The sequence below is a fragment of the Hypanus sabinus genome, chromosome 28, assembly GCF_030144855.1.
Source record: "Hypanus sabinus isolate sHypSab1 chromosome 28, sHypSab1.hap1, whole genome shotgun sequence".
In the NCBI taxonomy this organism is placed as follows: Eukaryota; Metazoa; Chordata; class Chondrichthyes; order Myliobatiformes; family Dasyatidae; genus Hypanus; species Hypanus sabinus.
In genome coordinates, this window is record NC_082733.1 from 37,451,316 (window position 1) to 37,468,208 (window position 16,893).

General features: G+C 36.6%; 1 protein-coding gene across 1 annotated transcript in view; it reads right to left on the reverse strand.

Annotated features, from left to right (window-relative positions):
* Positions 1 to 16,893, reverse strand: part of LOC132382594 (D-glucuronyl C5-epimerase-like) — a 69,597-nt gene that overhangs the window by 21,252 nt on the left and 31,452 nt on the right. Inside the window, 2 exon segments of the mRNA XM_059952961.1 lie at positions 804 to 1,194; positions 1,196 to 1,442. Of these exon segments, the coding sequence (XP_059808944.1) occupies positions 804 to 1,194; positions 1,196 to 1,442 (638 nt within the window).

Consider the following 16,893-nt stretch of genomic DNA (forward strand, 5'->3'; position numbering starts at 1 on the left):
AAGGACAAGATTACAAAATGGAGGGAAAATAAAAGCAGAAATGGTGGAGACAATGAGCCAGATGATTTGACGTTAAAAACAAAAATAGCCTCTACTAAATTCACCTAGTATGAAAAATTCATGTTGGATGAGTCCATCATAATATTTGAATAGTTCGAGTGTAAATATCTCGTTGGAGGATTTCATGCTCAAATAACTTTATCTAATACAACAAGACATGTTAGATTCCAAATTTTTACCAAAATGTCAAATATCAGAAGATGTTATACTCTATTCTTAGAAATAATGTAGTATTATTAAAGAAACACATTTAGGATGAGGCAAGTTGCAAATCATCTTAGGATATCCTGAGGTCATAACATGAATTGTGGAAACACACAAGTCTTTGACAGGACCTATCAGAATGTTCAAATCATTTCAACCATCGCTATTCAAACAAATTAATTTTCTAATCTCAGGTGATCATGTGTGGTTTAAAAAAGGTATCAGTTATTCAAATACAAGTAGATAATTTGTTTTATATTCTGGTGTCATATGAAATGTATAAAATTAAAACTCTGGAGCTGAATTGATCATTAGAACATGCTGCAACTTCAAAAGGCATTTACAGAAGAATTATTAAAGCATGCCGGATTTGTGACACAGCACAGAAATTTCATATTTCCTTATTAGGGTGGGTAATCTAAAAATCCCTCTATTTGTAAGCATTCTGAAGAGGAATACTATTGCTGTCAAAATAGATTGAATTAATAATTGGGATGGAGAAAAATCAGAATAGACACACCTTCTAAAGCAGGACCTACCTTCAACACCACTGATGCACTTCACACGGTCTCGGACTTCCACATTGTAGCCTTCAAATGACATGAATACCCCATCTGGCCGATAAGTACCCCTTGGAGTGTACACTTTTGAATAACTGTGGGAAAACTCAAACCGATCATAACCATCATATTGGGCAATCTTTCCATAAACTTCAAAATATTTCTCAATCCAGCTGAAGGGAAGATAAACTTCATTGCCTTCTTTCCTGCCTTTTATTGTATAGTCATCATTTATTAAGCAATCCATCTCTTCGTATTTAATACCCAATAGTTTATTGGCATTGTTGTTTAGAATATTGGCTACAGGAGGTGCTCTCTGCTGCTCCTGGTGGGACACATCTGCAGATGGCTGCTTTACTGGAGGCTTTCCTCGGAGGCTTTCCTCCTCTTAAAAGGATAGCCAGATAGTTGTCATCATCAGAGTCTATTTCTCTTTTTTCTAAAGCTCCTTTGCCAACCAAGTTCTCCAAGTGGCCGAGGTGCCTCGGAAACTGGATTGCTTTATCACTCGAGCATTTGTTCCACAGAAGAACAGTGACCAGTGTAAACAGAGCACAGATGATAATCAAGGTCTTGTAGTTAACTCGAGCTGCCAAGCAACGCATATTCACATCATACCTGTATATGAAAAACATTCAAAACATCAATTTAAAAATAACTATTGTCTAGGTTTCAGCACTCAAACATTCCAACAAAGTTAAAACTTTGATAAACAAGAATTTCAGCTTGCAAGATATAAACATTACAGAAACTGAAACTGCATTATCTTAACATCTACCTACAATAATATGAATAATGATTACAATATTATTTCTACATAGGCTACTGTGCACAGTATTTATAGGTGTCCAAGTTTTGTGTTCAACATCAACACACTGACCACAATATAAATCAAGATGCAGCAAGAAGATTTGCAACAAGTCTCATAAATTGCTTCTATGTTCATATGTTCTAAACTGCAGGCTGGGAGAAAGGCCGCCATTTGTGCTTGATGGTGCAGTTGTGACTGCTGGGAACTGGAATATTCTTTCCCAATTCAGTCAGTCGCCATTGAAAAAGACTGAATATAAACAACCTTGAGAATTTTGCTATCTTTCCCTTGAACACATCATACAGGACACTGCTTCTTTCTCTCCACAGCCATCCTTAAAGGCTGTCAAAACCAAAATAACAAACTGGAGCCTTGTGGGAAATTTGCATTCTACCAATTTCACAAACTTTTGTTGAGTCACACTTTTAACATTGGCTTCCCGCTGACTGCCAAGTTTTTAAAAAAAGTCTATATATAAATAATACACACTGCAGACAAATATACAAACAAGTCCACTGTATGCAAGCACAAATAGGATTATATTCAAAACCTGCAGATTGTCGCCACAATACTTGGATTTAGCACTGAAGAGTAGCAGGCTTAAGGAGGGAAGTGTAGTATGCAATGAAGAAAGTGAGGGAGGATGATCAGGTGGAATTGTGTGGGTAATGGGCAGAAGGAAAGGGTGGAGGAGGGGTAAAGAGACAGGTTGATTGGGAGAAGTAAGAAAAATGACAAAGGGAGAGCAGTTTATTTTATTTTAGAGCTGCATCGTTGAACAGGCCCTCCAACCCCACCAAGCCGCGCCACCCAGCAATCCACCAATTTAACCTTGGCCTAATCACAGGACAATTAACTTAACATTGTGTCTTTGGACTGTGAGAGGAATCCAAGAGCACTCAGAGTTAACGGAAGCTGGAGAATTCAATATAATGACATCGGGCTGTAGGCAACCCATTCAGTATAGGAGGTGCTGCTCATTTAATTTGCATTCAACCTCATCCTGGCAGTACAGGAGACCAAGGACAGGCATACCAGTGTGGGAATGAGGAGAATTAAAATGGTTGGCAACCAGGAAATCTAGAAGCCTACAACGGACGGTGTAGAGGTGCTCGGAGAAGCAGTTGCCCAAACGGAGTCTGGTTTCATTAATGTAAAAGAGGCCATGATAGAAACACCAGAGCCAGTAAATATTGCTGGAGGATATGAATGTGTAAGATTGCCTCACCTGGAAGGACTGTTTAGGGCCCTCTTGCACAAGGGAGTGTGTCTGGGGAGGGAGGGGATGTATGGAGAGGTATAATTGGATCAGATTGGAAAGAGTGATCTCAGCAGAAAGTGGAGGGGGTGGGGAGGGGAAGTAAATCACAAATGAGAAAATTTGCAGATCCTGGAAATCCAAAGTAACACACACACAAAATGCTGGAAGAACTCGAGTGCTGATCAATGATTCTTTCTAGAACTTAGTTTCTTCCTCATAAGACACAAGCCACGCAAATTAGAAAACCTTGATGCTATTTCCTCATATCTGAATGACAATTTGAATTACTAAAGCAAAAAATTGAACAGTTTCTATTAACTATGATTAAAGCTTAGTTACTTCCATAAGACACTGAATTTAATCACACACAAATCCCCTAGATGAAAACTGAATTCTTGAAAAAGGCATCATTCTCCATTCTACTGTAAATACCTGCAAGAAAATGAAGCTCAAGGTAGTATATAGTGACATATACATACTTTGATAATAAATTTATTTTGAACAATGAATTTTTATCAGTAGACAACATTCTTGATTCAGGAGAAATGGATGAATGATCCATTTTAAAATTGATAGCAACACAGAATTGATTAAGAACTTCATTGTGAAGAATTGTGAAATGGAACTTCAATATATTAGGTATCAGATTTTTTTTAAACAAGCAGAAGTAAACAGGGGAGTACTAATTTTGGTCAGCAACCTATGCTGATTTAATTTCAGTGTGCAATTAATCACAAATGCTATTTCTACCTTCAATAAGAAATATTTATTATAGCTATAAAAGGAAATGCTGCATGTCCTTCTGTAGGGGGAAATCTCATACAGGAACGAAAGGAGTTAGTATGAGAGGGGAAAGATATAAAGGGGACCTGAGGGGCAGGGTTTTCCAGAAAGAGTATGGGTATAGGGTAAAAGGCTACCTGAGGAAGTGGTAGAGTCAAGTACAATTTTTCTTTTCAAGATACAGTGCGATACACGGACCCTTCCAGCCACTGAGCCCATACCAACCAATTATATCCATGAGATCAATTAACCTACAAACCCATACATCTTTAGACAGTGGGGGGAGCTGCAGCACATAGAGGAACCCCAGTCACAGGGAGAATGTACAACCTCCTTACAGTCAGTGGCAGGAATTCTGACATTTGAAAGACTGGCTCATATGTAAATAAGGTTCAGTGGGGTATGAGCCCCAATGGAGGCAAATGCAGTGAGCTCAGTAAGGCATCTTAGTTGGAATGGACGAGTTGGATCAAAAGGCCTGTTTCAGTACTATAGAAGTTTGTGTCAATGACATTAGTATGGTGAAAAGGAAGGATCAAACAGGCAGCAAAGCATCATGCAATCCAACAGATTTGCAAAAGATATTCACAGACAGTCCCCATGAAACTTCACTCTTGCAGCAGTGAAGAAGAGGATTCACAAAGTATGCTTCATATTAATGATACAAAAGGAGGAGGCCATTCAGCTCCTTAAGAATACCTTGCCATTCAAAACAATTATGACAGATCCACCCCTGGCCTCATTCTAGTTCCCATAGTCCTCATTACCCATAACAAAAATATCTACTTTCTCTTCAAACAGGTTCAGTGATCTAGCTTCTACAACCACCTGGAATGGAGAATACCAGAGATTGATCCCCCTCTGAGAAGGGAGAAACTGAGTGTAGTGAGGAACACAGTAAAACAAAAATCACAGAAAGGTCATATAGACTTAGACCTAAAGACATAAAAGTAATTGAAAAGATAACTAGCACTAAGCTGCCTGGAGAATTTCAACCTACAGAGGAAACACTTTTCATAGCCCAACTGTGAGTGCTCATGCATGAACTCACAGAACAGCAGAAGGGAACTGGTGAGTATTTTTCTTTCAATTTAATCAATCTATTCCGATTGGACAAGTAGAGCTTAAGCACCTTTTACCCAAAATCTGATGATTTATTTTTTTTATATATAAATAAGAGTACTGACATAACGTCACAAATGGAAAATTCCACAAGGTACTGGGAAGGTTCCCAGGCAATGTACAAGATGCCACTTAATAGAATGCTGATGATGAAACAAGCAAAGATCTATCACAACAAACTAAAAATTAAAGGCAATTGTGAATATTTGGCAGGCTGGTTGCAGAAATTTAAGCACAGCATTAAATGTTTAAAGATTTGTGGTGATAAAGCATCTGCTGATCACAAAGCTGAAAAATTCATTGGTGAGTTTGCCAAGGTCACAGATGAAAATCTAGCATGTTGAATGGCTGCATTAGAACATATGTGTGATGAACAAGTGTAAGACAAAGACTTGATTACCAATAGCATATAAAATGATGGCCATTTATGTCCACCTGGATGCCCAAGGCAGTGATAGCTGGCTCGATGTACACATTGTTTCATTCAGAAAATTATTAATACTATTACATAAAACTACCTTTAGGGAGTACGTATAAGCTCTACGTGTAATGTAAGTGGATTTTGTGTTTAGACTTGTGTCTCATCCCCAAGGTATCACAATATATAGATGCAAATATTCCAAAATCTGAAAACCGAAACACTCGGGTCCCATGTATTTCAGATAAGGGCTGTTCAACCTGTATTCAAATCAGAAATCGTTAAATGTGAGCAAGTTCTTGAAGTTTAATGTGGCACATCTGATACAAACAACGTAACTAATAAATTTAACCAACTAGTACAGGCAGCTGGACAGATGATGTGGGAACTAATGGACACCCTTTTAATAAAGAAATACCACATTTGCAGGAAACAATGGTTGCAAAGGAACTCTGGTTTAAGGTTCACAATCTGGTCCAAGCTCCAAACACTGACAAATCAGGCAGGGGGGAAAAAAGACTGACACTCCTTAGATTAACTATCTCTAAACTGGCAAATGGTCCAAAATAAGATGCTGTGACTGCATAACAGATAGGTAGAGGATCCAGAAGATAGCTCCAAAGGAGGTTCAGCCCTTGCTTTTACCCAACAGGTATGAGATCCATGTAGATGAAAGTGGGGACAACAGAGATATACATACTAACCATAGCACCATGACTGAGGGAGCCTTTCAAGCGTGGGGAGTAAGGAGAACTGTAGTAGTTATAGTGGCTAGCACATTGAGGGAATCAGGCTCTGCTGCATAGAGTCCTAAACGCCGTGTAGCCTTCCTGATGTCAGGCTTGATGGCATCTGGACTGGAGAGGAACTTGGAGAAAAACAGGGAAGGATCCAATTAACAGTATTGTTATTCAAGGATGGTGTCAGTGGTACTGAGACATAATACAGAGGCAGTGGATAGTAATGTAGAACCAGTTGGGGTTGAACTATGAACACCATGGCTAAAATGACTAAGGTAGGAGTACTTTATAGATCCCCAAAACATGAAAGAGTGCAAAACATAGGATGCAGCAGCAAACAAGATGAATGGATATAGGTATGGGGTGTCCACTCAGGTTTGGCAGTTCCCCTAACAAAGGATAATGATCATTTCAACTAACTGTTTAATAATTTGAGATTTTGCCTGCATCTCTCCACACATAACAGTTCAGCCTTTGAAAAATTTATCAAAACCACTTAAAATTTGATTTGGAGAAACAAACTGAAGACACTGGAAAGAAGAAAATTTAAAAAATGCTGGAATCACTCAATAGGTTACACAGAGAATGAAGCAACGCCAACCTTTCAGGTCAAGGAAATCTTCAGATTCATAAAAACTAGAAACAAATCCATTGTAAATTGGAGAAGGTAAGGGGTAGAGTAAACAGGCCAAAGCCATCAAGATAACAGTTTAAACCATTATGAACCACCTGAAAAAGAAACACAAAAGCACTAACCAATTTAAGATTGTGAGCCAAACAATTTCAAAACTGGAATATTCCAAAGTAGAATATTGGTTCATCCCACGAGATAAAACTACAATATAAATATGACAATATTTTACCTGAGAAACATTCAGCAATAAAAAAAACCTCAGTATTTCATAAATATGTCATTGAACACCTGTGGACCCGTGTTTAGAAAGGCAAACGGAAGCTCAGGCTTCAGTTTTTGAGATTTTGCCTGAAATACCTGAAACTATACTGCTGCATTGATGAACTAGTATTTAAAAAAAAAAGCACCACTTGCCAAATTACATGATACAGTCAAGGATTAGGTTGACGCCAAGAATAATTAGATTTCGCTTAGGACTAATATATCACACAATGAGTCAGTATCAGTCTTGGTCATCTAAAATCAGTGTTAGTCAATCCACCTAGTGTCTTTGTGTGTGTATGTGTGTGTGTATATATATATATATATATATACATACACACACATATACACACACTCATGCTCTGATTCTACTTGCCACACTAGTTCATGAACCAGCTCAATATTACAAACCTAAACAGCAATTATTCATAAAGTGTTGAATCAAAATCTAGTGGTCTGCCACCATATGGCTTTTTAATAACAATGATGAGCTCCAACAGCAAACAAATTTCATGGGATTCAGTTTGTTTCCCATAGCAAGTTACCTGACACATCATTGAAATGGTGAGCAGGCTCTGAAAATTGCTGTCATAATTACAAGTCCTTTTAAGGGTTGGACCAATAAATTCAACTAATAACCAGATGGGTACTGCTATTAAAATCTTTGCTAATGGCACAAATAATAATTTCAAACTGTGACAGCTGCTGACAAGTGTGCAATAACATTTTCTCAAACAGTGCTACAGAGTTGATTGATTATTATTCTGGAAGCTTGCGGTACAGTCTGAAATTATGTTTTAATACAAATAATTTTTCAGTAAGTTTATCCTTGCAGCTTTGTTCCAAAATACTGCAATTTATAATCAAATATAGCTTTTTAAATAATTCCAAGTACTCGAGCACATTGTTAAATGCATAAATAAGTCAGCAATGTCACATTACCATTCAAAAAAGAGAGAACAGGAATTAAGGATTTTAAGGACGTCTTTCCACCATGTCCCCCAAGAGTCCAACCAAGAAAGTCAGGCCTTAAGCACATCAGGATTATCATAATTTTAGTCTTTTAAATAATCAAACCAAACTTCATTACCAGTTCTTTGCAAGCATGCCCCATTCTTAAACTGGGACACACATCTGATGTGTGCCAATTGGCATAGCAACCACAAATGAAACAGCCAGAACAACTTATTTTGCCCTTTCTTTGTAATCATAGAAACCATAATTTTACTTTGCTTTGACTACATCCAATTTCCAATTCATTTAAAGATTCAAAGTACACTTATTATCAATGGGTACAGAATACAACTCAGAGATTTGTCCTCTCGCAAGAGGACGACAAATGATTAAAAACTCAAAATGTTAATATGAAATATTTAATCGCTTTTATTGGTTTTGAGGTTAGAAATCATGATGCATCATATTGCTTGAAACATACAAAGTGCCTAACTAACAGTTGAATGCATTGCTTATTGGGAATCTTTATAGACAGGCAAAAAAAATTAGTGCCAGTTTAACAGTAAACTCACTGCCACAAGTGCACACTTTGATTTTTTTTCTGGCTATGAAAATGAGATAATTTTTCCAAGGGTTTTCAGCCCTGAGAATCTTGTTGTGCTTATTCTGCGTATGACTGAGCCTTAAACAATAATGTACAGTGGAGCTTCTAATACCTTGGAACATTTTTGAAGAGTGAAAAAATTAGATGCAGAAGCATTTTACATTCCCTGCTATAAAATGAAAATGAGATAATGAAAAAATTCTTTCTCCACTATATATGGTTCGCACACATACATTGGAATATCAAATAATTATTTAGCATTATGTCAAGATAGTGGTATTACTCTAATTTTTTCCATTAATGCAAGGAAACAATTAGATATCCCATTGAGCCAAATTATGCACTGGGGCTTATGCATTTATTTTTACTGAGCATGGAATAAGTCAGGGATTTAATGAAATACTTCATACCAAAAAATACAGGAACTGCACTTCAGTATTTTAAAAGACCCAATTTCAAATTAGTCATAAAATTGATAGAAATTTCAGTTAAAATTAAATCCACAAGAATGTAATATGTAAAGTTTTAAATTTAATTTCAAAAACAGATTTGTGCAAACAGAATTGTGTATTCCCAGCCCAACTGCTACACTGAAAAACAGCTAGCTTTCCACCTGTAGGGGCTAAGGTTATCTTCCAAGGACAATTCATATGGATGCTAATTAAGCAGGATTATATCCAGTAACATTTCTTCCCCACAACCAGAACACAGCAGACACCCTAAATCTACAGCTAAACATAAAATGCTGGAGTTAGAGAGCAATTCAGCCAACATTTATGAAGAGAGAATATGGCAGGGCACAGAAAGCACATTTTATGATAGGGTAATCATGTCAGACAAATCTTTTCATGAGCTTACAACTGAGAGTATAGAAAAGGAACCAGAGGATGTAGTGTATTTGGACTTGCAAATGACCCTTAATAAGGCACGTGCAAAATGATTACTAAACAACACACACAGAACATGGGTTTGGAAGCTGATAAGGATTGGGTCAGTTTCAAGTTGGAGGCTGTGATTAGTAAACTGCCACAGGCACTGTTGAGGTCATAGTTGTTTACAATCCATAGCAGTGTTGGGATGAGAGGACCAAATAAGCATTTGAATGCAAAGAATGAAAATGGGAATAGTCTATTTGATCCCTCGAACCAGACCTGCAATTCATTAACACAATTGCTGGTCTTTTAGCTTGTTGCTTTACTGCGATCTTCTCTTATGATCTCTCTAACATTTAAAAATCTATCAATCTCTCCCGAACAACCTTGGTGACTAAGCCTCCAGGCTGTGAAGACGGATGAAGTCACATGGTGAAAGCAGAAGCCCAGGACACGAGTCTGACAAGTTGTTGCCGGGGTCTATGCCCAGTAGGGGTGATTGGCTAAAGGAGGAGCAGACTTGATGGACCGAATGACCCAATTCTGCTCCCATATCTTATGTTCTTATGGTCTAAGATAATCTTCATGCTGGCAAACTACCTGAAGATGCAAGCTGAAAACCTCAAGATAAGCAATGCCAAAACCTACATTAAAAATTCAAAAGGCAGTAATTTTATGATACCAATCTCATGTAGATCCAGGTGATATTTATAAATTACAAGAGGTTGGTTCATATGGTTTATGATATCACCTGCAGAATTCAATCATATTAATACTTTACAAGACAAACAACTGTGGGAGGAATTGAAGCCAACAAGCCACCTTTTTCATTATGAGAAGCACACAGAGCAGATTAAATTGCAGAAAGTCAGAGGAAATAACTACCCTGAAACAGGTGATTTTGCTCCCTTTAAAGTGTGGAAAACTAAGTATATTATCGTATGTCATCACAGATCTCTGCATATCAATTTAGTTTGGTAACAATTTACTCATTCATATTGAACTTTTAAGTGATTGATCCAACCTAAATGCTTCACTAAAGGCAACAGTTTAACTGAAGATTTAGTTTACATGTTAATAGTAAGAAACAGAAACTAAAGCAGATGGTGAAAGGAATGGACTGCAAACAGCTGTATAAACGCACACACATAGCCAGCATAACTTTTTCTAAGAACTAACAAGGGTGTTATAGTAGATCATATCCAAGTTTCATCTGCAGTGATAATGCTACAAATGCAGTAGAGAAATCATTAATATGGTGATGGTTCGCATAGGACTTTTGAAGGAATGCAGAGCTGTACATCAAGAATCAGTTCATACACGGCATTTGTCTTTGAGCATCCCAAAGCATTTGTAAACAAATGAAGGTCCAAGGAAACTAATCAAACCATCAAGATTCATGTAGAGAAGGAACTAAAGTAGTTGGCTCTCTTGGGAGAAAGTGATACATGTGAAATGTATTCTCAAGTTTTACACCAATATCAATTAAAAAAATTATTTGTGATCATTCCAAAATGTAAATTTTCTCCCCCCAATATATTGGATAATGTTAGCCATCATACAGAATTGGCCAAATCAAGCTGGCAAGGATAATATTAAAACATCAGTCCATGTGGGACAACTTATTGGAGAATATATTGAGGAATCAACCAGGAAGTAGGCTTTTTAGATCAGGTATAGTGTATTGGGAAGACAATAATTAAAACTCTCATATTAAACCGCCCCTACGAAAGAAATCGTATCATTCCGTATCATTCAGAATTTCAGATTCAGTATGAAGATGAGAAACTAGCGTCAAAACTTCAATTCAAACAATTATAATGAGCCAATTATAATGGCTGAAACAGAAATAATTGACATAAGTCACAGACTTTTACAGACATTTCATAAGTCTCAAAATCGCATGTTCTGGTGAAAAAGAAAGGATATACAAGAAGAATACACCAAGTGGCTAGTAACTAGAGTCAAGAATGGTACAGAACTGAAAGATGAGACATATGTCACACAAACTATTGAGGCAAGAGGCTTGCACCATTTTTAAAAACCAGCAAAGGATGACAAAATAAAAATTAATGGAGAAGATAGTGTATTAGTGTACACAAATAAAATCAGACAATAAAGAACTTCAAGCAACACATACATAAAATGCTGCAGGAACTCAGCAGGCCACACAGCATCTATGGAGAAAAGTAAAGTCAACGTTTGGGGCCAAGACCCTTCCGCAGGACTGGAGAAAAAGACGAGGACTCCTGTCCTGCCGAAGGGACCTGACCCGAACCCTCGACTGTACTTTTTTTTCCCATAGATGCTGCGTCGCCTGCTAAGTTCCTCTAGCATTTTGTGTGCGTTACTTGGATTTCCAGCATCTGCAAATTCTCTCTTGTTTGCAATAAAGAACTTCAATAGAAGTAGCAGCTTAAGAAACAGTGATCTTTAGGAGGATTGGATTGGGAAATAAAATGGGGGATATAGAAATGGCAGTGATTAAAAGTAGAACAGTCCTTGGTAAAATCATTGCTCAAACTTAAAGAATCAGATTAAAAACAAATATTGGAAGTGAAGATTACAGGAAATCCAAAACAAAGTCAGAGTATGGAGAGGGAAGACTACAGCAGTGAAGAGTCCCAAATCATCTTGCATGCCACGCCACTGAACCTTGACCCTGACCTGTCAAGGACTGTGTGGTGGCTGCCCATGCATCAGCCTCCCTACGTTCAACAAAGGCACACAAAGGCATTCTCCATTAAGGGAATAACTGCTTAGCAGAACATCATACTCTACTTGCGCGATTGAACTACTACTAATACGATTACCGTAACTTGTAAATTTGGTTTTAGTCCTTGGTTTCAGTTTTCTGAAATTTATAAGAACTCTCCCATCTTTGAATTGAACCTCAAGACATTATAATATGTGTTTTACACCAAATTCATTCTTTCAGTTCTTCTGACTACTGATGACTAAAAGAACATGTCATGTTCAAATTCTGTTTCAATCAAAATGAAATCAATAGCCACACCTGCAAACCCCATTGTGATAAAGTTGAAACTTCTACTGTTGAAGATTGTTGACTAGTTCAGAATAATTACCATATTCCTTCTTTCCCATCTTCATATGCAACACTCAATTTTTCCTTCACACTTCAAATTCCTTCCCTTCAGCAATCAATATTCTTTTATGCCTACTCAATTCCTGTAAAAATGATTGTTTAAATCTCTACTGCACATCTTTCAAGTACAGAATTGTACTATATTGCATGATTCAGTAACATCTCTTTCCTTCATACTGCATGGTGTTCAAATTCCACCTGCTATTTATGTGTATTCAAATTAAGAGGGGGATTTGTAAAGATATACATTTTAAATCCAATATCTGCATCATCTCTATGCCAAGAAAGAAATAATACATGAACTTACCTTTTTCACTTTATCAGTAGGTTAGCTCCATGAATAATTAAGCAGTACAGGCAAATGTCATCCTTTTTTGTAGAAAAAGTACAGTATATCTAAATTTGTTTTTTGTATTCTGATCTCCAATAAGTGAACACTGGAATAAAAAACAGTAAACATTTAATAACAATTCTACATCATTGGGTAGGTTAATTGATCATTATAAATTGTCCTAGGATTAGGTTAGGGTTAATCAGGTTTGCCAGGGTGATGTGGCTCAAAGGGCTGAAAGAGCCAACTCCACACTGTATCACCAAATAAACAAAAATCTGGTGCTAGAGTTGGCAAGGTGATTTTTCTTAATCTTTATTTTTCAATTTATAGCATAAATTTCAATTAATGTTTCAGATGAATATTTCAGTGATGAAATTTTGAATGGAAGAATGTATTAGTTAAGTACAAGATATTTTTCCCCTCAAATTCCTTGGGCATTAGATGTTGCAATAATGTCTGCATTAATAATTAAAAATATGAAAGGGAATTATAATGACCAGTAACCCAAGGCTTGGTTACAAAGCAAGGTTTATGAAAACACCAAAGACTGGCACACATTAGAGCATGGGTGGAAACATCTTTTTGAGAGCATGTGCCCAAATTGGCAGCAATCATCTTCCTCAAAAAATCTCACAAATATAGTAATTTTGAGCAGAGGTTATCATTGATTAATGAATTAATTAATTAATTAATTAATAAGTATGATTATGGACTTTGAGGAAAAAGGTTAAGTCCTAGTGCTTATTTATGTGCATTCATTGTTTTACTGTTAATTAAATGAAACAGATGGAGTTTAAAGAATCAAAGGTGACATTGCATGCAATGTGCCACCAACATTTTTTTGCATTGCTACGTTGGGGTCATATGCCATAGGTTCATCACCCCAGAGGGATAGAAAAATGAGGAATGTAGGGGTTACAGCTTCAATACGGTTGCAAACTTTAAAACTAAAGTTTCAGCATAAACAGAGCACAATGTAGGTTAGTAAATGGCCATCATAAAGACAAATTAATTCATAGTTTAAAGAAATTTCTGGGTAATCTTTTGCCCAGAGATTAATGTAGGAAAACGCGAAGTGGCATGTTAGGAAGTCACACCATGCAAGAGTTGAACTATACAGTTTACGACAGGTCCTTGGATAGCACTGAGTTACACAGGGATCATGGGCTCCAAGTCTTTTCCTCTCCAAAAGTGACATCACAAGTAGAAAAGCTTAGAGTGGTGAAGATGTTTGTCATGCTTGCTTATATCACTATGGGCATAGAGCTTAACAGTGAGGAAGTTACATTGCAGTGGCTAGCACGACTTGGGGTGTGAGAGCTCAGAGTTCAATCCTGGCATCCACTATAAGGAATCTCTGTATGTGCTCCTCATAGAATGCAAAGGTTTCCTCTGGGTCCCCTGGTTTCCTTCCACAGTCCAAAGACATACCAGGCAAGTTAAAAGGTCATCATAAATTGTCCTGTAGTTAGGTTAGGATTAAATCAGGGTTGTCAGTGGTTACTGGGCAATGCAGCTAGAAGAGCCTATTCCTGCTGCTTCTCTAAATAAAGAGTATAAAACTTTGGTTAGACTGCATTTGAATTTCTCTGCACAGTTCTGGTCATTCTATTATAGGAAGAATGTGGAGGCTTTGGAAAGGGTTCAGAAGAGGTTTACTAGGATGCTGCCTGGATTAGGGAGCATGTGTAATAAGGAAAGGTTGGGCATACTTGGTTTGTTTTCTCTGGAGAGTTGAGAGGCTGAGAGACTAAATAAAATCATGAGAGGTACTGATAAGGTACACAATCAGAATATTGTTCCCAAATGCTAACGAGCACAGCTTTAAAGGTTAAGAAGGGATGAGTGGAACAAGTTTAAAAAAAATAAAACTATTGTGTGTCTATAAGCCACTGCCAGGAGTGGTAATGAAAGAAGCTATGATAGTGGTGTACAAGATACTTTCAGATACCATTGTGGCATGAATATGCAAGAAAAGGAGAAATATGGATTATGTGCAGACAAAAGGGATTAGTTAAACTAGACATCTTGAGAAAGACATGCTGGGCCAAAGAGCCTCTGCTGGTCAATGTTCTGTTTTCAATTTTGGAACTTGATGGGACAAGTAGTAAAACAGAAAATGTTTTCTGATACAAGCTGTATAATTAAATTTAACTTGATGAACTCTAAAAACAAGTGGTTAGATTACGTTAAACAATGGATACTAATCACAGATTGGCAAAATAATCATTTTATAAATACAGTCAAAGGTTCAACCTGCCAGAATTGGGTTCACAAGTTAAATTATGAAAGTGGTTATTGGAATTGACTTTCCGATATTATAGATTTACACTAAAACTATAAATTTAGCAATTTAGTATAAAGATACTAGGTCGCAAAAATAACATTAACTCAAATAAAAATGGAACTCCAGTGACTATTTTTAATCAACACAATCTGAAGTGTTACATCTTTAAAAGAAATGTGCCTACTGCAAGCGTTCTGTGGATGTGCAAGGATCCTCAAACATATTAAAGATGATGGCAAGAAAACAAAAAAGCCTTGCTTTTTATGTAGCACCTTTATCAATTTCAAAATACTCCAGAACACTGCAGCCAATGAGATACTCACTATGAGGTATTCACTACTGTGCAAAAACAAACAAATAGCAAGTCTTGCAATAGCTGTCTCACAAACACCATGAGATTCATAACTTGTCCTTTGATTAAAACTAGGATTACACTGGAAAAAAATTCCTCTTCTGCATCTATCACCAAGGTATTGTGCATAGTTACCTGCGGGGCTAGGTGAAGCTTCAGCCCAAGTCCATCAATTGGGTAGAAATTATCCTCGTAAGTATTAATTGCAAACAGTCTGCTCTTAGCTTGCTTCAAGGATGAACAATTTATTACCAAACAAATAGTAAAGACTGCAGCTAGACATTTTAGTTCATCTAAGATGTGGCAAACAATTAGCAGCACAAGGTGAATATTGAAATTATTAATAGACATCTCCTGAATTTGACATTTAAATGGCAAAATAACGATTCATGCTAGTTTGTAGCCTAGATGTTGCTGACATTTGATTCCATTTAAAAGGTTGTTAGCACTTCTCTGAATATATTGCAGAAGGTGGCTAATCACAAAAGATTCTTGTGAATCTCTGGGGATGTTGCAAAACAAAATACAGAAAGAAAAAATTGTCAAAGGGCAGTTGTTTTAATTGAAGGGGGAAAAATTTGCCATAACCTATTCTTCAATGGTAAAACAGCCTAACAAACATGTTTAAAGAGCAATATTTTATCCTCATAAAAGACATAACTCACAAAATTTGGTCAATATCACTGCCTCATTGTTCAAAGAACAACTGCAAGACCAGATTTGGTACCTTGGATAACATTAAGAAATAAATCTGTGTCCACTTGATAAAATCTTAAAATCTGGCAAATGCTTTAACCTAATCCAAGGGAAAAACTAATGTTAAAATTCTGCATTAATATTTTTGTAAGTCATTCAAGGCAATATTCATTAATTGTATAATAAAATCTTTCTGTTAAATATATCATAAAAGCTAATCTTCATCTGAATACAAATCCAATAAAGATCAAACAATTTGCTTCTGCGTACTTAAACAATACATTTCAAATATATTGAAAAAGATCCCAGGTTAATATATTTTGCGTGTAAAAAATTTCAGCTTAAACTTTGCACACAAACTTTGAACGTTTAAGATGTTTAACAAAATCTTAAATGTTCAGAGTTAAGCTTACATTTTTTTTAAACCAAGTTTGTTTTCGGCTGCCACACTTCTTTTTTCTTTCATCCGGATATTCATCTGTTTGGCATGCCCCAGTAGGTCAGATTGTACAAAGTCACCCATACTTAAACATTAGCAACTCTTTACACAGAGAAAAGATCTTAACAGCTCTTCAATGGCTACATTATTTCACTCCATCAGAGAAATTCTGCCAAACACAGCAACTTTTCTTTCTCAGCTCTGATGTAGTGTCTTTGATCTGAAACATTAACTGCTTAATTTTCTATAGCTGCAGCCTTTCCTGGATTCTCTTTGTTTCCAATTTCCAGCGTCTACAGTTTTCTTTTGATGTCCATTTCAAGAGTTTAGTTGTATAAGGAAAAGCACATTTCCCATTCCTGGTATTTCTTTTGCTGAAATCAGAGTTCAAATTC